The 27,376-nt window shown below is 34.2% G+C and overlaps 1 protein-coding gene across 32 annotated transcripts in view; it reads right to left on the bottom strand.

Moving 5' to 3' along the window:
* Positions 1-27,376, bottom strand: part of CACNA2D1 (calcium voltage-gated channel auxiliary subunit alpha2delta 1) — a 484,107-nt gene that overhangs the window by 372,991 nt on the left and 83,740 nt on the right. For all 32 annotated transcript variants that reach the window (XM_013979783.3, XM_013979785.3, XM_005667683.4 and 29 more), the window contains 2 exon segments: positions 24,976-25,057; positions 8,160-8,276 (listed from right to left, as the gene is read on the bottom strand). In XM_013979783.3, coding sequence (XP_013835237.1) covers positions 8,160-8,276; positions 24,976-25,057 — 199 coding nt within the window.

The raw sequence follows: 27,376 nt of genomic DNA, 5'->3' as shown, positions 1-27,376 counted from the left end.
GAGAGAAAATAAACCTGCAATCTGTTTAAATCACTCTTTAGTTGGCTTGTCTATTAATCATATTTAAATACAACTTTAAGCCATAGAGGTTCCATAAATTTTCCGTTTATCTTTTTATATACAATTTCTAAACCTAAAAGCAACCTCAGTTAATCAAATAAAATAATGAATCTGTTATCCACGAAAAGTCTAGGCTTAATTTCATCTATAATCTCATTACCAGCTTGGCATTGCTCCAGGCTGAGAAACTTCAGGTATTTAGTATGAGCGTGACAGAGCTCTATCTCACTCTCGGAGCTTTTTTCTCCTGATCTCACATTGACTCCAGTTACCAGGGCACATGTGCTGATTTCACCAATGACGATGAGAAAACTGGCAGTGGAAGGGCCTTTCTTGATGGTAATTACATATTGGTACTCTCTGGGACTGATGGGTGGTCAATACCAACTTGTTCCCGTCTTGGGGTGCTTTCCTGTGCTTGCTGGAAATACCCAGAACACTTAACTGCAATGCTGTATTTCTGGTTTGCATTTATACCCTATCCCTCAGCTGACAGTGTAGAACTGGCTTTGCTCCTGGCAGGAAGTCCCATTGGATGGATTCCCAGACCAGCTCCATCCCATAAGGTTCACCTCTGTTCTGATTGGTATATAAGTTCATGCCCAACAAAGCCATCTTTCAATGTTCAGGCCCCAGGCAGGCAGACAGAGCATCAGCACCTCACTTTTAGCATCCATAGGGATGTAATGTATCAAATCCAAATCAATGAAAGTAATCTCAACTTTGCAAAACAAAGAGTGGATCACCTAGTCCCTTTATTGCTTAGACTCAAAGGAAAGTATATCAGCAATCAGAGTAGCCTCTTGGAGACATTTACACTAAGATTAAAGAGAAGGGCAAGCACACTTTTCTCCTGGAAGCTCAATATTCCCAAAGTAATTTTTTCTTGTTCTCATCAACATGGACAAGTTTATACCCTCTAGAAAGACTTTGGACTATTGATCAACACACACACACACACACACACACACACACACACACACACACAGCTTTCAAACAGCTCTTTCAACTTCACTTTTGAAACAGGAGGGTATTTTATATCTTTTGTTTTTTCTCAATGCTAAGGAGGCTCGAGGAGTTCCTGCCGTGGCTCAGTGGAAATGAATCTGACTTGTATTCTATGAGGATGCAGGTTTGATCTCGGGCCTTGCTCGGTGGGTTAAGGATCTGGCATTGCGGTGAGCTGTGGTGTAGTAGGTCTCAAATGTGGCTTGGCTCCTGTGATGCTGTGGCTGTTGTGTAGGCCGGTGGTTACAGCTCTGATTCAACCCCGAGCCTGGGAACCACCATATGCCTGGGTGCAGCCCTAAAAAGACTGGGAAAAAAAAAAAAAAAGGAGTTCCCGTCGTGGCGCAGTGGTTAACGAATCCGACTAGGAACCATGAGGTTGCAGGTTCGATCCCTGGCCTTGCTCAGTGGGTTAAGGATCCCGCGTTGCCGTGAGCTGTGGTGTAGGTTGCAGACGCGGCTCGGATCCTGTGTTGCTGTGGCTCTGGCGTAGGCTGGCGGCTACAGCTCCGATTCGACCCCTAGCCTGGGAACATCCATATGCCATGGGAGCGGCCCAAGAAATGGCAAAAAGACCAAAAAAAAAAAAAAGAAGGCTCTTGATTTTAATCATCTCCCTTACCCACAGTGGACTCTTTATTTTTTCTTATTTTGCTCCTCAAATCTTCACCCTCATCCTAAAGATTACCATGGCCCCTTCATTCTTTGCATAAATACTAATTTATACTTTACTAAGAGAAAAGTGGTCATCCAGTATGACTCAGATTTTCTGTCTGCAAACTCAACTGTCTTTATTTATAACAATAATCCTCTGTCTTAAGTGACGGATATCACTGTCTTTTCAAAGATAAATTACATGACTCCGACGTTTTCTCCATCTTGTTTTTTTCTAGAAACAACCTTCAAAAACATTCAGATTTCTCTTATTTCATAGACTCCTTCCCACCTATAAGCATGCTTATATGTCCTTCATTCTCAAAAATAAACAAAAAATAAACTGTCTAGTTGTATTCCATACTTCTCTTTCACTCTACCAAACTTCATAAAAACATAGATACATTTATTGCCAATTTCTCACTTCCCAATCACTCTTTCCTTTTTAATTTAATTGAAGTATAGTTGGTTTACAATGTTATGTTAATTTCTGCTGTATGGCAAAGTGCTTCAGCCACACATATACACATATCCATTCCCCTATAGGTGATCACGAATCGTGAGTGGATTTCCCTGAGCTCTTACAGCAGGTCTCCATTGACCATCCATTCCACATACTCAATCATTCCTTAACACAATAGTCTTTACTCAGTTCTAATACATTCTATTGAATCTGTTCTCACAAAAGTAAACCAATGGCTACTAATACACAAATACAGGACAGTTTTAATTCTTCAAGTCTCTAAAGAATTTCACATTTTTTCCTGGATCTCTTCATCACTTCTTTGAATCTATTTTTATGAGATTCTGTTCTATATTTCTGGATTATACTCTAGAGATAAAGGCCAGGAATACACATTTTTATCAAAATTTTAAGTCACTGCTAACAAACATAAAAGATAAAGAACTACTGGAAATAAGAGCTAAAGAAACATAAGCAAACAATTTGATTAAACAATAATCTGGTTCTTAGGGAAAAAAATCCCACTTTAATAGTTACCTGAAATTGTTTGTCATCTTGTCCTTTTCATTAACTAATCATAAGCTAAATATCAAGGCTGAATTAAGAGATGTGGCATATTAAAGTATTTAAAGCTTCATAATAGATGAGAGCAGGTTTAATTAAAGTTACCAGGACAACCAGAGGAAGAGAGGATATACCATAATTGAAAAAGTGTCACTAAAAAATCTGTTTATGATAAACTTGATCTTACTTCCTTCAGCAAAATGTCTAGAGACCCCTCCCCACCCCATTTACTCAGCAGGATCCCCTTGGCAGAACTTGATGGTGAACACTAAGACTAATTTCATTCACCTCCATCATTCAGGAGGCATCATTTGATGATGCACTATTTTATTGAAAAGCTTTCTCTCATAAATTGTTCATTAACACCAGCAGATTTTTCCGCCTAGTTCAGGGTAAAATAAATGTGAATAATGAAGTTAATTTTTTTTTCCTTTTTTTGCTGCCAAACACAGATTTGAGATCACTTAAACTAATTTAACAATATTAGCAGGATAATCATCATGTTGAGCCAATTTCTAAGACACAGATATAGCCAGTATCAAAAAAAAATTATCATTTATGGACATATCTTTGAAATAAATAGCTGAAATTATTTCTTATCAGTATAGGACGGGGGGGATTTGGAAACAGAAGTCTTAAAATAGAATTCTACCACAACTTTATGTTATCTATACATAAGAACAAAACCCTGGTCCTCTCTGAATTTCCCCAGTTATAAAACAAGAGTAAATTGAATTTTTAATCTGCCTACTTCATAGGGTTTCTGGAAGAGCCTAATATATATAAATCATCAGAATCATAATGTTTTTATATACTCAACAAAACAAAACAAAACCAAATAAGCAACTATTGGAGTGCAAAAGTCTGTTTTGCTATCAAAGGGATGGTTTTAGTACAAAAGCAACTTTCTTTTTTTTTTTAATCAATTTCTCTTTCAGTTCTTCCTAAGTCAAGTTGATCGATCAGATCAAAGGCCATCAAACAAAATGAATGTGAATAAAAAGTCAACAGCAGGAGTTCCCATTGTTATTCAGCAGTAACAAACCTAACTAGTATCCATGAGGACGCAGGTTCAATCCCTGGCCTTGCTCAGTGGGTTAAGTATTCAGCATTGCTGTGGTTGTGGCATAGGCCAACAACTACAGCTCCAATTCTAGCCTGGGCACTTCTATATATCACACATGTGGCCCCCCCAAAAAAAAGTAAAAATAAAAACTGAAATTGAAAAAGAAAATATGGTGGAAGTAGAATTAAACATATAACAAACACAAGATAAGCATAAAGCAATAAATAAGTTGTATTTTAGTTTTTAATCAACAGGCTATAAAAGACAATTAATTTCAATGTCCAAATACAAAATATCTGTTTACATGCATGAACAAAAATTATTGAAGGTACCGAAAAGTAATCATTCTACTAAAAAAAAAAAAAAAAACACACCTTTAATTCATCCCCTTTTAATAATAATAAAAAAAAAAGCTGAATTATCAAACATAAATTGTCAGGTAATTTCTTTAATAGATGTGTAAGAATAAACTATTCTATTTACTACTCTTTCATGAACTTTACACCTATAATATATTTTCAAGGGTTTCTTAGGTTGATAACTTTGATACTAAAGAATAATAAAGGTTCTAAGGGAGTTTTCATTCTTGCTCAGCAGTTAATGAACCTGACTAGTATCCATGAGGATACAGGTTCTTTTTGAAAGTGGTTGATATAACATTCACTGACAAATTCATAGCCTTCTAGAATATTCTATTAATTGAAACCTCCAATTCTTAATCAGTCTGAACAAACAGTAGTTTACAACATACCACCTAGCCTGTGTTTCTTCCTAGTTATAATTATACACTTCTTTGGGCCAAAGGATATATTTGTATAATAGGTAAGAATGAGAAGTTAAAGTCAGAGACACTTGAATCTGAATTCTCTCACATTCTTACTACTCAAAATATAGTCTTTTTATTAAAACCATCACCTAAGAGCTTATTAGAAATGCAGGATCTCTGGCTCTATCTACTAAATAAAAATTTGCACTTTAACAAGAGTCAGGGGTGAATTTTATGCATATTAAAGTTTGAGAAACACATTATATGTTGCTTGTTAAACACATTTCCTTGGGCAAGTTAAAGGCATCCTTCAAGAGTCAGGTTCCCCACTGAAAAATGAGACTAATAGTAGTGTCTAGAACAAAGCATTACTGTGAGAAAGAATCAGATAATGCTTTTTTGGTAAACACTCAATAAGGTCTTACTGGTAATAAATTTTATCATCTACCTCAAATCTGTGTATTCAAGATACTTTCCAACATATTTATTTATGTAATTACATTGGTACCCCACCCAGAGAAATTAAAGCTCCTTTAATCCAGAAGTCTCCCTGAGTACAAGCCTCCGACCAAAACAGAAGAAAATTAATGCCACCTTGCATTCATGTATAATACAATATAGCACCTGTTTTTCAGTTGGCCCCAAAATATTTCTCTTTTAAATAATGTATTTTCTATTGTCATAGAATCAAAAAAGATAAATAAAGAATTGAGTTTGAAAACAAATATGAATCTTTCTCTCCCACATAAAATCTCATGAATTCCACATTTAATTAGTCATTGTGTTTTCTGTGTTCTGACATCAGGTGCTTAAGACAGTCACTGATCCCACAGGACTCCAAGAATGCACCAGGTGTCTAGACTTTCAATTCCAAATGATAAAAAAGAGCAAGTCTCACTAGGCTCCCATTTTAATTCAATTAAGGTAAGATACATTCTACTTCATTCGCTGACCTTTTGCAAAGGACTGCGATGTCCAGATTATCTGCTTCCTACATCAGGAGGAAAAAATGTAAACTGATAAAAATCAATATAAAAAGAATCATTTTCAGCTGTCATTAAGTGAATATTCATCACTTAGAAAGAACTTAACTTTTACTTAACTCTTATTGAAAACATATTTACATCTATAAATGATGCCTTAAAAGGGTATTCATATACCTGAAACTGCGCATACTAATGATTTGAATCTTCTAGTCATGAAAGTTTATCTTACTATGGATTATTCATTTATACATTTCTTAAAACTTAAATGTTTCAACTTCTGGCAAAATGACATGCCAAATATTGCATAGGCCCTTCCTATTACAAGATCCTAGATATTTTAAGAAACATAAAAATGTATAAGTACCCAAAAAACAAGGATAATTTCTGAGTGCCAAGATATGCATAAAATACAGTAAGCTAAAAAATCTGAACTGTGAGTGATAAGTAAACAGGGAATTCAGAGCTATCCTGGAAGAAACACCTGTAGCAGTGCTGAGATTTGTAGAGGAAGATCTAAACTTAAGCTCCAGCATTACATCTAAGAAAAGATGTACAAGAACTCTATAAACTTTGAAATTTTAAATTTTAAAACCTTATTAAAGGGCATAAAACATAGCTAAGTGCAAAGAATATCATGTTTATAAATAGAAAGACAAAATATCATAATGACATCAATTCTCCTAAATTTCATCTGAGTCAATGCACTATCGATCAAAATCCCAGTAAAGATTTTCTTAGATAATATATAATAGCATTCTGAATCTAAAATTTAGATAAAATGTGAAGGTTCAGGAATACTCGAGAGCCTGGGAGTTCCCCTTGAGGCTTAGGGGTAGCAAACCAAACCAGTATCCACGAGAATGAAAGTTTGATCCCTGATCTTGCTCAATGGCTTGAGGATCTGGCATTGCCGTGAGCTGCGGTGTAGGTTGCAGACACGGCTTGGATCCTGAGTTGCTGTGGCAGTGATGTAGGCTGGCAGCTACAGCTCTGATTTCACCCCTAGGCTGGAAACTTCTATATGTCACATATGTGGCGCTAAAAAGCAAAAAAAAAAAAAAAAAAAAAAAAAGACTCAAGACCTTTTTGAAAAAGATGACAGTGAGGCTCTGAAACTACTAGTCTGATAAATGAGCCTCACTGGGGGAAGGCAAACTATTTAAAAAATGGCCTTGGGAATACCAGTTGGAAAAAAATTTAATTTGGATTGCAACCTACAACTGTATATTGATATTAGCCACACATGGGTTAACTAAATTTGAAAACACGGAACCTTTTAGAATAAAATATATAAAAATTATTTATAAACTGAGGGTAGGGAAGGATTTCTTAAAACACGTACCTCACCACAGAAAAAATTTTTTAAAGTTGACTTCGACTGCATTAAAATTAAGAACTGATTTTATCAAAATATGCTATAAAGACAATGAGAGAATTCTCAAGTTGGAAAAGGATATTTGCATTATATACAACTTAAATGAGTAATCATCAAAAAGATATAACCTATGAATCAATTTAAACAGAAATGTGCAAAAAATATGAACAGATATGTCACTGAAGAAGAAATAAGAATGGTCAATGAATGTAAAACAAGAAGTCCACCTTAGTAATAATTAGAGGTATTAATAAGCATAACCATTTGGTTGCCTATCATTAAGAAGTCTGACATTGCCACTTATGGGCCAGAATATGGACCAATGGGGACTCAAATACTGTTAGTGGAGGTCTAAATTAATGGAACTATTTTTGAAAATCATTGTCACCCTTGTGTAAAGCTGACTTTGTGAAAACCCCACAGTCTTATTAATTCTATTACCATGTACTGACCATACAGATATTCTTGCTCATGCTTCAAGAGATAGCCACCCTATTCATAGTAGCGCCCATCTGGAAACAATCTAAATACTAATTTACCAACAGATTATTACTGGATAAATTCAGATATATCCTCATAAAATAGTATTTTAGTGTAAACAACAATGAATTAAAGCTAAGTACAAACATCCAGATAAATCATGCAAATATAGTATTGATGGAAGAAAGGAAGTGGCTAATGACTAGCTACAGCATAATGTGATTTGAATAAAGCTAAAACACAAGCAAACAAACACATGATTAGCAAAACATTTATGTGAGGTACAGCTACTATTAAAGAGCAAAGAAATGAGTAATCAAATATCTAGTGTACTTGGCCACGTCTGGCAGGGAGGCAGGGTGAGGAGATAGGAAGGTAGTATTACAAGGGCAGCTTTAAGGATGCTGGCAACATTGATGGGTTTTATATTGTATGATCAATTTAAACATTATTATTAGGCACCAGATATGTACAGGTAGATGTAGGTACCAATTAAATATACTATTCCTCTGTATTAAAATTGCCTAACACAAAAAATGAACTAATAATTAGAAATTAGCGAACTTATTATTTGGGGTTCACGATGAAACCATGATCTCATCTTTAATAAACATATTAGATGAACACAGCTTCTAAGGAAAAAAAGAAAAAGCATACTAATCCAAATAAAGCATGAAGGACAAATAATAAATAGGTAATGGAAAATAATAAAATGTACGGATATAAGTTAAACTCACCACCAGGGCTTTAGATCTGTTGCTCAGAAGTTTCTCAATATCCCTGGCTGCAATTTCCACCAGCTGGCGTGCATTATTTGGTTCCACAGTATACAAATCTTGGTATTTTTCATAAATCTGTATAAAGGGAAAAAACAATTGCTAAGAACAGTAATCACTTATTTGACTTCTAAGTTTACACTAGAATGTATTTAAAACTACAAACAATTGATTACAAGGATAAACTCTTTCCTTTTTTCATCTTTATCCTTTCAGAGTTTAGGTGTGACTGAAATACATATTTGCTCTAAGACCACAAGCTCATAAAAATAGTATGTCATGTTAACAAGCGACAAAAATATCTATCACAACAATGGTTTGTGTACACAATTTTGTAACTTGAAGTTGTAACCTCCAACCTCAAAACCTGGTATTAACTACCACTAGCATTTTTAAAAAAAGAGGGAAATCATCCTAGAAAACAGAAGGAGAACCTAAGCCTGGAAGTCAAACCTGGAGGATGTGTGCAGGGAACAAAGATGGGAGAAAGAGAATGCTGTACTGTACTGAGGGACCCTTGCACTTTTTCCCTGGATGCTATCACTGAAGCAGAAGTGTATGCTAAGCTTTATGACAAGAAAGAGATACAGAGAATGAAGCCCCTCCCCCGCTATGGTTCAGCCAGGTGACACAGGAGCTTCATTTGACAGATGAAGAAAATGAAGGTCACCAAGGTCAACAGTAAAGTTCAGTTGAAACTGTAATTGTATAGTACTGATACTTTTATTATGAAATCGAATTTTTTTTTAACCCACCTAATGAAACTGTACTGAAAATAAGCTATGCAGCAATAGGAAAACAACTTCAATTCTGGTTCACATCAGTGAAGGATTTCCCTAGAGTGCCATAAGACACATCTGGTTTACAGAGCATGTACACTCCTGGCAGGAGGGGAAGAATTGAAGAAAGAAAGAAAAAAAATAAATAAAACAGTGATTATGTTTGTGGCTAGAGGGCTGAGCTGAGAAGGAAATCCCTTATGTATCCAACAGATGGGTTGCACATGCATGACTAAACCATATTTGAAAGCCAGGGACTGGCGGGTTTTTACCATCTTATGAGAAGCGATCCAGGCACAAGCAGGAACCAGTTCAACCCTGCTTTTTCCTGGCACAACTCCAGCATTCTGCATTACTACCAACAAGTTCTACAGCCTGGTCCCAGATGATCATGTACACTGCTGGTGAACATTGGTTTGGTTTCCAAAGGACAGTAATAAACAACAAGGTTCTACTATATAGCACAGGGAACTATATTCAATACTCTGAGATTAAATCATAATGGAAAATTATATTAAAAAGAACATATAGGGAGTTCCCATTGTGGCTTGGTGGAAACAAACCATGAGGATGTAGGTTCGATCCCTGGTCCCGCTCACTGGGTTAAGGATCAGGCTTTGCCCTGAGCTTCAGTGTAGATCACAGCACAAGCAGGCAGCTGCAGCTCTGATTCAATCCCTAGCCTGAGAACTTCCATATGCCATGGATGAGGCCCTTAAAAAAAAAAAAAAAAAAAAAGATTGTGTATATTATATACATATGTATAACTGAATCAATTTCCTGTACAGCAGAAATTAACATTATAAATCAACTATATTTTAATTTAAAAAGGGGAAAAAAGGACACAGATACGTATGCTAATATTTATTTTTTACATGAAGTTAAACATTTTTAAGTGATTAAAAACATATCAATATCTTAATGAATCCAATTAACTATAATTAAATTAATAAGCTAATTAATAGTTATTAAAGACTTAAATCAAACATTTTTTCCTTGTAGTTTCCGTCGTGGCGCAGTGGTTAATGAATCCGACTAGGAACCAGGAGTTTGCGGGTTCGATGCCTGGCCTTGCTCAGTGGGTTAAGTACCCGGCTTTGCCATGAGCTGTGGTGTAGCGTGCAGATGCAACTTGGACCCCTGGTTGCTGTGGCTTTGGTGTAGGCCAGGGTCTACAGCTCCGATTAGACGCCTAGCCTGGGAACCTCCATGTGCTGCGGGAGTGGCCCAAGAAATGGTAAAAAGATAAAAAAAAAAAAAATTTTCTTGCCCGTGCCTGAGGCATGCAGAAGTTCCCAGGCCAGGGATCGAACCTGTGCCACAGCAGTGACAACACCAGACACGTAACCCACGAGGCCACCAAGGAACTTCTAAATCAAGCTCTTACTGCTAAAATTGTTTATCTTTTTCAAATCATGAGGTTTTTCCTCATACTTGTTTGAATTTTGAACTTATAAGTTTTCCTTCCAACTATTCAAAGGGCAATAATTTAGTCATATAAAATCCCCATATTAATTTTGTCATAATATTACTCTCATCATCACTCTAATCTCATATGTTCACATATGTTCAATACCAATATACGCAGGAAAAGAGAGTCACTGTCCCCTCAACGCTTCAAATACTCATAAAAACAATTTCATTTACTTTTAGTTGAATTGTATGATGGAGGATAGTTTGGTTATTATTTTTTTCTTCTTTATTAAGTGCTTTGCAAGTTTTTGAACTACTTGTTCCCTAGCAACTTAGAGTGTCTTGTTTCTAAAAGATACATTCAAAACACAAGTATAATATAATTTTCTTTCTTGGTCACTTTCAAGGATGAAAGTGCCCTTAAGAAATTTTACAATGATTCAAAAGTATAATAAAGTTTTTTTTTATCATATATCACATCATCACTTATATTGGTCAACATAGAGAGATGTTGAGTTATGTGAAGAGTCCTTCATCTAAGCTGAAGAGTAACTAATGATACTAAGTTCAAATGTTAGAAATATATTTTACCGAAAACAAAGAAAATAAAAACAAAACCTCCCTTCTTCCTTTGAAAGTACGCAGAGTTTTTAAAAAACGAATTTTGCATTAAAAAATATTCAGTATTTCCTACTTAACCTCTAAGCTCTTCAGTCCCTTCCCTCTTCCCCTCTAATTAAAAAAGCAAATAATGCATTCTATTAAACAAAAAACAAGCTTTTAAAATGTATTAGTTCTATTCTATTGTCAGTTGCATGAGCTAACGGTTGGGTAAAAAATGAATGTCAACACAAAATGCCCAAATATATTAAAGCAATATGCATAAAATGATGAAAATATAAGCACTCATCTCATAGGATGAATGATGTGTTAATAACATTTAAAAAATCAGATTTGATTGTCCACAGCTTCATTTTAAGTAAGTGATAGCCCTTTTTTTTTCTTTCCCCAATAACCTAGGTTTTGAGATCAGATACTACCCTTTGAAATTCTTATGGCTTTAGATTTCTAGTTTGCTATCAGAAAGCATATGTGAACATCATCTAACATATAAATATAAATAAATATTATGTTTATTATTTATTTCCTACTTCCCTAACTACAACATGGGTGTCAAGACGGCAGAGATTTTGTATGTGCCTGGCAGGCAGCAGGCTATCAATAAATGATGGTACTATGTAAGGCTTTTTGAGGAATGTGAATGCTTAGTCAACAAGGTCTTTCTTATATTTTTAAAATCAATGTTTATTTTGAGCTCCCCTCCCCCGCCTCAAAAAAAAAAGGCTATGAAAAGTGCTATGTAGTTACATAATGAAGTATAAACACAATACCTAAGTAATAGTAGATTCTAATAATAAATACACAAAATAAGGTAATGATCAATATGAGAAAGAATATTAGTGTTCCAATTAAGAGACACGGAAAATTGTGCTGTCCGAATTCGAAAGCAGGTAAAATCACACGGTTTATGACAGTCAAAAAGATCGTATAATCGCCACATTTTAAAAAAGAAACGTTCATTAATAAGGAGAGAAAGAAATGTGAATATGTGTTATACAAGAAATCATTAGAAAATAAAGATCGAAAGGCAAAGTGGGACATTATTAAGAAGAGCTATAAAATTCAGTGTATTGGTCTGTACTGTGCTATGTAGTCAGCACCAAGCTATTCCACACATATACATAGAGAGAATATGTGTGTGTGTGTGTGTGTGTGTGTATATACATATATATATATTTTACAGACCGCTTTATATATATTTTTTACAGACCTATATATACATATATATACACACATATATATTTTACACATCTGTTTTATTAGTGGTAATTTTAGATAATCTTGGATTTTTCCAAATACAAAATTATATAAAGCAAGTTAGAGAAATATTTTCCTTCCTTTCTAGTGTTTAACAATTTTTTAATTGAAGTATAGCTGACTTACAATGCTGTGTTAGTTTCAGGTTTACAGCAAAGTTATTCCATTTGAAATATATATACCAGCTTCTTTTCTATTCTACAAAGCTACAGAAATCAAAGCAGTATGGTACTGACGCAAAAACAGAAATACAGATCAATGGAACAGGATAGAAAACCCCGAGATAAACCCACACACCTATGATCAACTAATCTATGACAAAGGAGGCAAGAATATACAATGAAGAAAAAACAGTCTCTTCAATAAGTGGTACTGGGAAAACTAGACAGCTACCTGTAAAAGAATGAAATTGGAAAATTCTCTAACACCGTACACACACAAAAAAATTTTTAAATGGATTAAAGACCTAAACCTAAGACCAGATACTATAAAACTCCTAGAAGAAAACATAAGCAGAACGTTCTTTGACATAAATTGCAGAAATATTTTTTTTGATTCATCTCCTATATTAATGAAAAGGAAAACAAAAATAAACAAATGGGACCTAATTTAACTTAAATGACAAACTATTTTAGATTGACTTCTAGCTCAGAACTTCTAGTGTCCACTACAGCAATGAGTACATAGGAAGAATTCAAAATATAACATAGGCTTGTTTACCAAAACATAATCTGAATATACACATGTGTATATACACACATGTAATTATGTGTATATATACACACATATGGATACACACACAATCTGTCAGGTTCTCAGATTTACAGTGCATCTCCTCCTGTGATAACTACATCAAGCAGGCATCATAACATCAAACAAAAGATTGTGATAATACTTTCCCTACTCCTTCTACTTGTTCTATCTGATAGGATATAGCTTCTTAGCCAGGACAGCATCATTTCAAGTGGGACATTATCTTGAGGGAGAATATTTAGGAAGAATAAAGTTGGAATTGGTGAATCTCCCACAGCATATAATGCTACTTCCCTAATAGTTCCTGTTAACAAGTATTTGACAGTGACACTTTTGAGCAATACATTAAAAATGTTAAGACAGAAAAGGACAAACGACAACCATAAACATTTCTGTCCACTCTCTCCATACTACAACGTTGGAACAGGTGACTATCTTTAACCAAAAATACAAAAGAAATACTAGAGTTCCTTGCTAGAATAGAGAAACTAAACTCCAACAAAGACTAAGGTGACCATAAAAAAGATTCACATCAACAATTCCTCAGTTTGAGGGCTGGAGACATTTCATACATATTTAACATTTATGTTTCTCTTTAAGAATACTTAGAATTAAGAGAAATATTAAAATATGCATTTGAAACAAGACAAATATTAAGGTATGTAAAAAAGCTACCTACTTGGTCTTTTGCTTTTAATTCCAGATAATTTATTAAATTATTCTCTTTCCCTTTGAATATCTGGGCCTATATGCAAACTATGTGTGTATTTTGACTAGAAAATTCATATGAAATTAAAAGTAGAAGAGATCACATTTGATTTTACCAAAACTAAACTGAAAAATAATTAAGCATAGGCTGAGTGAGCTGCTTGTATAATGTACCTAACCCCAAATGACCTACATTCATTTCAACACCAACAAAAGAATTTTAAAAAGCAGCAGGGTTTAATTTGCCCTTATCTGTCATACCTTATTAACAAAAGGCTTTTCTAAAGCAAAATTACTAGTTATCAATGCTGAAATCCAACTTTTACAATTTTATATTCATTTAAAGAGTTCCATACATGTATTCTTGCCTAAAATTCCTCAGTTCTTCTAGAGCAGTTTTGCAACCTCAACACTACAGGCGTTTTTACCAGATAATCCTTTGTTGTGGGGTGACATCCTGCACATTACAGGATGTTTAGCAGTGTCTTCATCCTCTACACACTAGATGCCAGTATCACTCACCCCTCTGCCCCCAGTTGTGATGATCACAAATGTTGCCAAGCATTGACAAACGTCTCCTGGGGGACAAAACTGCCCCTGGCTGAGAACCACTGCTCTAGATACAAAGACGTTAATGATGTCTTCAGGAAAAAGCAGCAGCAGCTCTATGTTGTATATTGAAAGTGTGCAATAGCAAATAATGGTCTTTTATGCCATTCATCTTCATTCTAGAGAAGCAGCCAACACTTGGCGACATCACTTATGAATTTTCAGCTTCCCCCTCCTTTGTGCAGCTCACAGACAAGAAAAGAGCACAGCCACCATATATTGCTCTCTGTAATTAGTATTACTAAGCCATCAGATCGCTATTTGGGGAAACAATAACTCATAATTTATCCCTCATGTACCAGCAGAACTTAAAGTGTTAATTATTGATTGATAATGGAACAGATTTGTAAGGTAAAGATGATGTTTTTAATAGTGTTTCACTGTTAATGTGTGTGAAACAATAGTACTTCACTTGAAAATTGTTAATATTGAAAATCATAAGATTAAAAATCCCATAGAGTTTATTCCATATCTTTGAAAATGAACCTAATTAACCACCATCTTAAAAAATAGCTTCTTACTTTAAAAACCTCCAGCAGACAGGTGAAGGGAGTCTACAGTCTCTACTGATAGTACATTCTGGAGTCAAACCTATTTCCTTCTACTTAAAGAAAAAAAATGCCTCCTCCCCCCCCCAATAATGTTAATTCCAGGTTACCTATAAAACTATGGTAACTAACTTAGTTAAAACATTTCGTCACTAACAAGGGGGGCAGACACCATAAGTAAGAGAGGCTACAACCCTTTTATCTGTAAAAAGGTCACCACACCAAAAAGCTATAAAAATGAAAAGACAGAGAACTATAACTCAGATGAGGGAGAAAGGAAAAAACCCAGAAAATCAGCTAAGCGATGAGGAGATTCTTAGCCTCCAGGAAAAAGACTTCAGATTGTTGATGCCGAAGATGATGCAAGACATTGGGAATAAACTGGAGAAAAAGATGGATAACTTACAGGAAACACTGACCAAAGAGATACAAGATATAAAACTTAAACAAGAAGAGATGCAAAATACAATAACTGAAATAAAAAATTCACTAGAAGCAACCAACAGAAGAATACAGGAGGCAGAAGAACGAATAAGTGAGGTGGAGGACAGATTAGTGGAAATTATGGATGCAGAACAGAAAAGAGAAAAAAGACTGAAAACAAATGAAGAGAGTCTCAGAGAACTCTGGGACAATGTTAAACGCACCAACATCCGTATTATAGGGGTGCCAGAAGGAGAAGAGAGAGAGAAGGGGACAGAAAAAATATTCCAAGAGATAATAGCCAAAAACTTCCCTCACATGGGAAAGGAACCACTCACTCAAATCCAGAAAACACAACGAGTACCATATAAAATAAACCCAAGGAGGAATACACTGAGACACATAATAATCAAAGTGACCAAAATTAAAGACAGAGAAAATCTTGAAAGCAGCTAGGGAAAAGAAACAAGTAATATACAAGGGAACCCTGATAAGGTTATCAACAGATTTTTCAGCAGAAACTCTGCAGGCCAGAAGGGAGTGGCATGATATACTTAATGTGATGAAAGGAAAAAACCTCCAACCAAGATTACTCTACCCAGCAAGGCTCTCATTCAGATTTGAAGGAGAAATCAAAACCTTCACAGATAAGCAAAAGTTGAGAGAATTCAGCAACACTAAACCAACCTTACAACAAATACTAAAGGAACTTCTCTAGGCAGAAAAGACAGCAACAGGAAACAAAAATTCCACAAATGACAAGACTCACCAGTAAAGATATATAAACAGTAAAGATATATATACAGTAAAGATACGAAATCATCAATGCACGATTATACCACCAAAATCAGAAATCATGAGAAGAGGTGGGTACAAATGCAGGACACTGGAGATGAACTTGCAATTAAGAGAACAACAACTTAAAACAATCTCGTATACATATAGACTCATATCAAAACTTCAGAATAACTGCAAACCAAAAATCTACAATTGATACACAAACAAGGAATCTCTGAAGAAGAAATATATCTCATAGTAAATAAGTGCATAATCCACCATGAAGGGGGTCATTTAACATCATTCTTGGAATGTTGAAGTCTTCTTACATCTGATTCTGACTTCCTCTCCATCAAAGAATTTATGATAATTATAATTAAATAATACAACTGTACAATTAAATAATATAGTTCTACAATTGTATTATTAATAACCCTTTCTCTCCATGGTACAATGTAAAGTCTATAATGGCTTGTTTATCACATTACCTAGAATGGCGTAATGCCTTTATTGAAGAATCAATGAGATGTAACAAATTGTGAGGACATATTTATATAGTTACACTGTTTTTTAACCAATTTATGCATTTTATATTTTACTTCTTTTCAGAGGGTGTATTATTTTTGTTATTCTTACCAGTGAAGTTATTCTTTTTATTATGCTATATAAAATATTTAATGGTATATAAGGCTTTCTTCTTTACAAATTTTAGTGGCATAATACACACAATTTTAATATAATGCTAATTTTTAAAGAAAAATTGAAATGTAATAGATAATACTAAATAGTAAAGATGAAAGCCATACAAAATAGGATAAAGTATAGAATAAATTTCCTATTTGTCTCAGCATATTTTCCATTCCACTTCTCCAAAGGGAGTCGCTTAATATGTTTCTTAAGATCAATGATGTAATAATCTGTGTGAATGTAATTGTGTCTAAATATATGTATTTTTAAAAAAAAATTTCATCACTGAGGGAATAAGGCAACTCTAAATAAAACCAGAACATATGAAATAAAAATAAATAGCTTTATTTGAAAAGCCATTATATTACCTTTATAAATTGCTATACTACTTTTATAAAGTAATTATATTACTTTTTTAAAGTAATATAAATATAAAGCTACATTTTAAAAAGTCATAAAAGGAGTTCTCATTGTGATTCAGTGGGTTAAGGACCCAACATAGTCTCCAGGTGGATTCAGGTTCAGTCCCAAGCCTCACTCAATGGGTTAAGCATGCAGTCCCAGATGCAGCTTGGATCCAGTGTGGCTGTGGCTATGGTTCAGGTCTGCAGCCACAGCTCCGATTCGGCCCCTAGCAGCTCCAATTCGACCCCTAGCATGGGAACTTCCATATGCCACAGGTACAGCCCTAAAATGAAAAAAAAAAAAAAAAATTTTTTTAAATAATAAACATTTAACTTTTTCACAGCATCTATTACTGCCTTCACATTTCATTTTATATACCCTTTTACCCCTGTAACATTTCTGTGAGGAAGGGGGAGTGTTACTACCTCTCCATCACTAAGCAGGTAAAGAAATCTAACACCATCCAGCTACTTAACAACATTCCAGAGACCAGAAAAGACCCCCAGCCCTGCTGCTGCCTCAGCATCTTGCTGATTCCCCAGTCACCACCTGCAATGATTAACTGCATTCTGCTTTAGAGTATCTTCTTTTGTAAATAGATTAAACTCTCCATCATCTAGAAAGTGAATACTCTATTACATAAGATGTGATCACAATGCTAAAGTAACAGCACAAGTCTGTTAATGCCATGAGTTACTAATGAAAAGAACTTCTTTACCTAAAACACTTACGTAAATACTACCTTAATTAAGAGTTCTGAATGCTCAATATTTAGACACATTTCATCTTTACATCTTTGAAAGCACATTAATATGAAAGTATTGATTTCAACATTACTTATGAAATAAAAATAGTGAATCAAAAGCCAAGGAATTCAGTGATAGCTCTGCAAAATAATTCTACTTTGAAAATAAACTTCCAGGAAAATTTAATCAATAAATTTCTTAAATATGTATGCACATTCTTGCCTAGTATCTTAGAAATCCAAACAGAATCTACTTTTAAGAAGAAAGTCTTTATAATAACAAGATGACATGCATCATTTCAACTCTCTTAGATAAGTGGAAGGATAAATTAATCTCTATTAACAAGTGTGGATTTCCCTAATATCCTTCACTATCAGAAGACAGAATACATCAGAACTGAAATAGAAGAGAAAGTATGGAGTAATGTTAGAGAATGTGGGCAAAGATTTCAAAATTTTATATTGTCAACAGTAGGGGAACCCCACTGCACCCTATATGGACATAACAGGAGGCTTACAGGAAAGCTATCTTAAACATTTGGAAAGCTATCTTATATATTTGGGGGAAATGTATACTATCTTATACATTTGGGGGAAAGCACAGGAAAGGAAACATAAGGGAGAAGCCTGGCATTCATGTGACATCCAAAGGCACGAATGTCTATTCTTTCAGTCATGGGGAGCAGAAGATATAGAGCAAGTCAGGCCTTTTCTGTCCCTGTGCCCCAGACCTAGGACTACAATGAGGCAAGTGAGGCACCACAGGCACAAAATTTCAGGAGCTGCTCATTCACTCTGAGGACCATATCAGTTTATGACCCTCATGATGAATCACCTCCTTAAATTCTTCACCCTCAGGATATCATGTGCCTCATGGAAGCCCAGGTTCTGCTAGTCCCCTCTCCTCACCTGTGCCCTGCCAGGAAAAAGAGCCCTCTTTGAAATGAGGGGAAACTCTACCTTTTCTAAAATAAAGTCTTCACATCTGCTTCCTAACACCAAATGTGTTCTGCTCAGGGATGAAGGAGTTAACAAAGACTTAAATAACCAAGTACAAACATAACCATCAACTCCTTCCTGTTGCAATCAAGAGAAGGTTATGAGCAAACCCTGGACTCCTAAAAGGAAAGGGGGAGGTGTGAAGCTAACAGTGCACAAAGGAAACAACACAATATTCCAGATTGAGTGTAATCTGTGGGATGACAGTAATTTGCTTACACCAGGGTAAGAGCAATCAAGTACAGCATTTGAGGGTTTCTGACATATTTGCAGAGTTCTATTTACTTTTAATATAACTTTCTGCAGATTCAGAAAGGCATTTTATAGAAAAAAACAACATTTTCAATTCATCTATTTTTTGAAACACTTCGTAAAGCCAATTCTTATTTCTATAGAACCCATTTAGAATATCTGATAATTTAGATATTGGTCAAATTTAAGTGTAATTTTATCATGAAATATTTTATCTATGAATTAAATGAAAAAAAAAGGTTGCTAGTGAATGTTTTATGAACTTAATCTCAATCCTGAGAATAAAGAACAAAACTGGAGGTATCACACTTTCTGATTTCAAGCTATATCACAAAGTCATGATAACAAAAACAGTATGGCATTGGCACAAAAATAAACACATAGACAAGTGAAACAGAATAGAGTGCCCAGAATTAACTTTCAGCAGGTATAATCAACTCATGTTTGACAAGAGAGCCAAGAACACCCAAGGGGGATAGGATAGTCTTTTCAACAAATAGTGCTGGGAATACTGGAAAAACTCAAGAAGAAGAGTGAAATTGAATTCCTGTCTCACACTGCCCACAAAAATTAAATGGAAATGTGGGTCAAAGCGTTAAACATAAGACTTGATGCCATAAAACTCCTAGAAGAAAATAGAGGGAAGAAGCTCATCAATATTGATCTTGGCAATGATTCTCTGGACACAATACCAAAAGCATAAACAACAATACCAAAAATCAACAAATGGGACTATATCAAACTCAAAAGTTTCCACACAGGAAAAAAAATTAATAAAATGAAAAGGCAACCTACAGGATGGGAGAAAAAATTACAAATCATATCAGAAAAGGGTTAATATGAAAATATGTTTAAAAACTAACACAGCTTACCACCAACAACAAATAATCTAATGAAAAAAATTGGCAGACAAAACATGAGCTTTACCAAAGACGACATCAAAATGAGCAACAGGCACATGAGAAGATGCTCAACATCACTAGTCATCAGGGAAATACAAATAAAAATCACAATGAGATATCACCTAATACCTGCTAGCATGGCAATCATCAACTATACAAGAGACAACAAGTGCTGGCACATATTGGTGGAAAAGAAATCCTTATACACTATTGGAGGGAATGTAAATTAGTCCAACCATGAGGGAAAACAATATGGAAGTTCTTCAAAAAACTAAAAATAAACCTATCATGTGGTCCAGCAATTTCACTTATGGGAATATACCCAAAGGAAAGAAAACAGGAATGTGATGAGACATATATACCCCATGTTTACTGCAGTACTACTCACAATAGCCAAGATATGAAAACAACCCAAAAGCCCATCAATGGATGAAGGAATTAAAAAGATGTGATATATACAATAAAATATTATTCAGCTCTGAGAAAGAAGGGCATCCTGTGTTTTCAACAACACAGATGAACCTTGAGCACATTATGTTAAGCAAGATAAGCCAGAGAAAGACAAGTACTGTACAATATCACTTATATGTGCAATCTAAAAAAATTAGGAGTTCCAATCATGGCACTGAGGAAATGAATCTGACTAGGAACCATGAGGTTGCAGGTTTCATCCTTGGCCTCACTCAGTGGGTTAAGGATCTGGCATTGCTGTGAGCTGTGGTGTAGGTCGCAGACATGGCTCAGATCTGGTGTTGGTTTGGCTGTGGTGTAGGCTGGCAGCTGTAGCTCTGATTTGACCCCTAGCCTGGGAACCTCCATATGCTACGAGTGCAACCCTAAAAAACAAAAAGTAAAAATAATAATAATTGTAAAAATTAAATGTTAAAAAAATAATAATAACAACAGAATAAAAGGGTGGTTACCAGGGGAAAGGGATGTGGTAGTGGGATGAGATTAATAGTATTTAACAGTAAGAACTTGTAACAAATACTAAAATAGTGATAATGATTTAAGGTAGTTTACTGAACCCAGACAATAATACTGTTCTGTAAGTAACAAAATAAGTATCATTACAATAGCAGACCTATTAAAAAATACAAATGTATCAAAGTAACATGGTATACTACTTAAATTAACACAATGTTAAATTTATCTAATAAAACTAAATAAATAAAAGTAACAATGTCTTCAAAGTACTATATAATTCAAATTCTTTAAAAATACACATTTCAAAATCTGGGAATCTTTCATTTTTTCTTGATCTATGATCTTATTTTTGATTATGCTTAAATATACAAAGATACTTTCCATTTTGTGTTAACATACTTTTAATACACTTTTAGATAACACTCTTCAAATAAGGACACATATCAGCGGGAGACTACTAGCTATCCTTCACTCTTTGTTCAACCCTCTTTCTCTGTGAAAGAATAGGCATGACTACTCAGCCAAGACCCCATTTTTCTAACTCCTTTCCAGTAACATGTGGCCAAGAGAATAAGTTCTGACCACTGGAATAGGGGCAAAATATCTTACCCTTACAATAAGTGGGTATCCGTTCTCACAGTCCCTCTCTCTTTGCACAATGGCTGGGCAATAAAGGCACCTAGAAGGATCACCTTGGACCCAGAAAGGGAGCTATATGCTGAAGATGGCAGAGCCACCCTGCTGACACTTGATCGCTCACCTCTAGACCATCATATGACTATCATATATCATCTTACCTCTTTCTGGCATTGGTTCAGCCTTACTTTCAACTACTACAATACTATATATATATATATATATCCTCAATGAATACAACAAATGAATGACATTTGTTGAGTTCTGATTATGGGCCAGAAAGTATTTCATATGGATTTCAACTATCTCCACAATTCCCTGATGTTAAACATCCTGGCTAGGTAGCAAAGCTATCAACTGGAAGAAACAGAAGGTGTAAGTCTTAAAGATTTTTTAAAAGGATATGCTAAAATATAGTAAATATATTTTACTATTAAAAAATAATAAGTGTACTTTCTTTAGTTGAAAGACTGAAGACAAGATCAGGAAATACTTTCTGTACGATTCTTAGCAATTTTTTTCAATGGTTAGAGACACAAAACTATTTCTGTGCATAACAACAATAACGGAAGTTTCTAAATTCTGCATGTAAATTCACACGAGAATTTCCTTTTACTTTAAAAAAAAAGAAACTCAAATGAAAAAAAAAAACACTCAAATGGAAATGCTTATGAGTGAATACTGGTGGCAGAGCTTTGACTTCTTTGTATCTTTTATTAAAAGAACAGTAGCAAAATCAGATATATTAATCATGTACCTAACCTGGTAATTGCTCACCTTCTCAAAATGTAAGTGGCAATATAAAAAGTTAAATATTATTACATTCTAAAGCATAACAAGATTCTTTTCATTATTGGAGTTTTAGCCCATTTAGTAGCTATATAGCCTAGAACAAAAATTTAACCTTGCAAACAATGTCCTCCTGCATATTAAAGATGATGATGTTCACAAGATTGTTCTGAAGATTAATAAGATAATGGATATACAGGGCTTAGAACAGTGTTTGAATGAAGTTAGAAAAAAAAGAGTAGCCCTTCAGGTGTATTTAAAAGGTTCTAATTTGTTAAATACTATACTAAGAAAAAGTATATTATCTCCTCCTAACTTTATCTTTTTTTTCTTTCCTCAATTATTTAATCTGTTTTGTAGATCATTACACGCAGTTGAAGGACATGTGTATTCTTCTAATACACGTTCCTTCAACCACTCTGTGCTTTAATTTCTTATGATCAAAAGAAATGCACCTTGGGCACAACACTGTAAACCAATTATACTTTAATTAAAACAAAACAAAACAAAACAAAAAAACTGCAACCACTGGTAATGCCAACAGAAAACACACATACAAAAAAAAGAAAGAAAAGAGCACAGAAAACAAAAAAAACAAAGAATTGCACCCTTTTTACCCCCATCATTGACCTTCTTTCTGGGCAAAAAGGAAAGAAGTATCTGTAATCATTTATCTGTATAAAATAATGCTCTTCGTGCCCCCTAATACTTACATTCCTTTTCCAATAGTAAATTCTGATCTCATCCCCCCCCCCTTGTTACATACATATAATTCTTTTATTTGCATTTTTTTCATCACTGTAATTAGGTACATGTCTCATAAAAAGAACATGGTGGGGATTTTCTTCCATTCTGTCCATTCTACGTTGTTATCCTAATTCTGACAAGGCCATTTACTCATTCATTGATATTTACCCTCTTCTTATTAATCTGTAGCCCATAAAGCATAACAGAAATCAGGTGAGACTATTTTTTTTCTTAGGGATTCATTGAAAAAAGCAGATGTGGTGAGAGAAGGTTCACATATTAATACCAAAAGTAAAAAAGAGGTCAGCCAAAAAAGTGGTTTTTGAGGCTGGAGAAACACTGAAGCAGTGAAGGAGAGCTCCCAAGAGCAATTTATTTTTAATTTCAATCTGTCAATAAAGTGAGTCATGTAACTTTGAACCAGAGTCTGTCAATTCTCATTTCTTATTTTCCCATTCCACAAACTCCATCACTTTCAAAGAAGCTTACTCATTATCCTACATACTTTCATACTTTATTTTCCTACAGTGAAACACTGCAGATCACCATCATCAGCTTCCAATAGGTTTCAGGCATCTTTGCACCTTCAGAGATGGAGACTGTGATTATTAGAGTGTCAGTTCTCTGCAGAGAACGACTGAGTCTCTGTAGATCACTGGTGGCCTGCACAGTGCCTGGGACATATTCAGTGCTCAAAAGGTGTTCATTAGAATTAAATTTGATCATTGTTATTCACAAAGAGAACTTTTCATTTCAAAAGATATTCCTTATGTCATCTCACAGGTAATGAAATTTATTCAACATACTCTTGATTTGAACCCTACAATTGTTTTATAAAGAGATCCTAGAATAATATTTTGGTGGATTTGCTTAGTAAGTTTCTTTACAAATTGCTATTAATACACATGGTAACCATTTATTTAATTTCTTCCAGAGAGAAATATTCACATGTAAATATTCATATATCATACATGAAACCTTTTCCTACCATTTCACCTCATTGAGCTACATTTTTAGAAAATCAGACTTCACTGCATCATTAAAAAACAAGATGAAAGTACTCTCAAATTGTTACATTACTTACACTGAAATAGAAGTAGTCAGACATTTAAGAAATGCTTAATTTTTAATAAATCTCATGGAAGATACATATACATGTAAATGCTCTTACACAAGGAAAATGGTCTATTTAAAATATATGTGTGTTGCCATCACTTTCAAAAATCATTTAAGTGACATTCACAATCATTTCAAAATTCATAAGAAAAACCGTATTTTATGACCGTGTTTTACAGTGACTCCTTTTCTTGCACAAAGGTCTGTATTACCCATCTCAGTCATTCATTCTACTCTCTAGACACAGCTGTAAACATTGTCAGCCAGTTTTTTAAAATAAAACCTATCCTCAAAGAATGAAGTTATGCTCCCACTGAGGATATTCAGAAGAATCCATAACAGGGCTTAAAGTCACCACTATGCAAGAGATTCTAATATCCTCTGAAGAATGGAAACAGGACATCCCAATCTGAATTTTAGGAACAACTACACATCACATGAACTCAACTAAGGGAGGGCTGTAAATAAACTGTAAAGTGTGGTGAGAAGGTCTCATTAATTGTTAGAGATGGCATTTCTCACTTACAATAACTAGCAATACCATGGGTCTCTCTTGGAATTTCACTATCAGAGTCACATGAAAAAAAATGCCCTATTTATAATACAGAAATAGTTTCTTAGCAGACAGTACTGCCTTCAAATTAAAGAAGTGATTAGTAAGTTTGGGAGGGGAACTTTACTCACATCGACAAGCTGATTGACTCCACTTGCTGTTTTTGCCAGGGTGACAAGGTCTTCTTGCATTTTATCCACCCATGACTTGATACTGCAGAAATCAGAGAAGAGAATGTTCTATCAGATATCTGGCAAAGTAAGGCCACCGACTGACAATCTCTATCCACAGATTATCTGAAGATAATTCAGTAAATTACCTTTCAATCTTTCTCCTCTTTTCTTGCTCCTACTATATATATCCCCAGCCCACTTTTAAATTACAAAACTAATGAATCTTGAGGGGTCAACCACTTGGGATGCTAAAATATCACCAAACCAAAAAAAGATACATGGCAAATGAGGGTAAATATTTAATTTTTATGAAAATTCCATTAAAAACAGGTTACTCAATGGAATATTCTAAACTTTATCATTCAGCTCATAAGCCATCTTAATACAGTACTAAGGGTGTGCTAAACATATAATATTTGAAAAATACAAGAAAATTAGGAGTATTTTAATGTTTCTTATAATACCAATACCCAAAGTGTTAACATGTTGATGTATTCCCTTATGATTTTTTAAAAATTCTTTCAAATGGACGACTAAATATTATATAAAATTCACGTATCTTCTTTTCCAGTTACATGATACTCTTCCATGTCATGACCAATATTGTACAAACACTATATTTTAATAGCCACTTAATATTCTATTATCTCTACATCTCTTAATAAACTTGACCATAGTCCTCTCTTAAAAGATAAGAGTGTCATCTGCTTTAACTGCTAAAAATTTCACAGCAACAAGTATTTTAGCACTTAAGACTTAAAAGTATTTCACTTCCTTAGCTAGACTTGGAATTACAGGATCAAGTCTTAAGTTTTAAAGAAATGGTTTTAGGCATTAAAATTATGACTGAAGAATCCAATTCAAATCCTTTTCATGTGTAATTGAACCTAAAACAATGTGGGGATTTAGGACAACCCCCAGACAGTTAAAGATATAAATAACTCTACAGTCAGTCCTCTGTATCTGCAGTGTGGCATCCAGATTCAACCAATGACGGATCATGTAGTACTATGCATTTACTGAAAAAATAGCTGTTGTAAGTGGACCCATGAAGTTTAAACAATTTTGCTCAAGGGACAACCACATATACTTTAGATTAATGCAATGGAGATCTTAAAATAGGAGCTATGAATGTCAGGACAGTCCAGAAAATCCTAAATTGATAGTCTGTTTTTTCTGGCATTAGAGGTTACCAAATACCACAAAATTTTCCCCATTCTAATAAACTCAATTTAATTTGCAATCCCTTCCTCATTTCACCTATTCATTCTCATGTTATAAAAAGACCTAAAATATGTATTCTTTTCCATGCAATATAAGAAAACACTAGTAAGAATGATATGAAATGATTTATATCTAAATTTGTATTTCTCTCTACATATATACGGTATATGTATCTACCTGTTGTTTATTTATCCTGTTCTGTGGATTTCAATAGTACTAAAAATTTTCTATTCTTTAACAGACCACCTCCAAGAGTGGGGTAGAAAGTGGCTGTTTTGAAAATGAACTTTGTATTTCACCAGGGTTTAATCATGGGGATTAAACCACCATATCTGTCTTCTCCTCAGACAAGAATTTCAATAGTACTACAAGGTCATCAAACTTTTTTTCAGATAAAGTTAAATGTTACAGTATTAAAAATGAAATGTGGAAAAAATATAACACGAAAAAGGGATTTAAAAGAGGTATATGCAGGAAAACATATACAAGAATAATGAACTGAAAAACTAAAGAGGAAGAAAGAAAACTGAAAATCAGTCATGAAAAAGAATGATGTCCTTCCATCTTAGCGGAAAACTCAGAGGCTTGAATTACATGTGAAACAAACTAGCTGGCAAATGAAATTCATACAATCTAGGAGTACTTTCACACAAATGAAAATAAGGAAGAATATTTATTGAATCATGCTATATAGATATAATTTTTAAAATGAATATAAATAAACAAATGAGAAAGGGTGTAAAGTTGAGAGAAATTTATAGACCCATCAAAATAAATGATGCACGCCACAATATTTTAATATTATACTTTGTGCTACTTATGAGCTGGTGCATATGAAAAATGTTATAAATACTAAATAATATTCTTATTACTCTACTAGATAAATATAATTGTGCTCCATTTTTACATTTAAAAAAAAAATTACAGTAGGGGATAAGTAAGAGAAAAAGTCACAGACATCATTTTCCAATTCAGGTGAGACTATTTCTCCAACCAACTACTGAACAAGTCCCAAAACCCACAGCAAACAAATCATCTCTTCTCAATTATAGTTCCCAACAATCACAAATAATAAGAAATTTTATACATGTCTGTTGCTGGGAAACTGAGAGTAAAAGACTATACATGTAAAAAA

Source organism: Sus scrofa, chromosome 9 (genome assembly GCF_054392235.1).
Source record: "Sus scrofa isolate SSC_HxYL_T2T_F1_AM1 chromosome 9, Sscrofa_HxYL_maternal_Yorkshire_Landrace_v2.0, whole genome shotgun sequence".
NCBI classification, from domain to species: Eukaryota; Metazoa; Chordata; class Mammalia; order Artiodactyla; family Suidae; genus Sus; species Sus scrofa.
The sequence above is the reverse complement of the archived record's forward strand: the minus strand, read 5'-3'. Positions and strand labels throughout refer to the sequence as shown.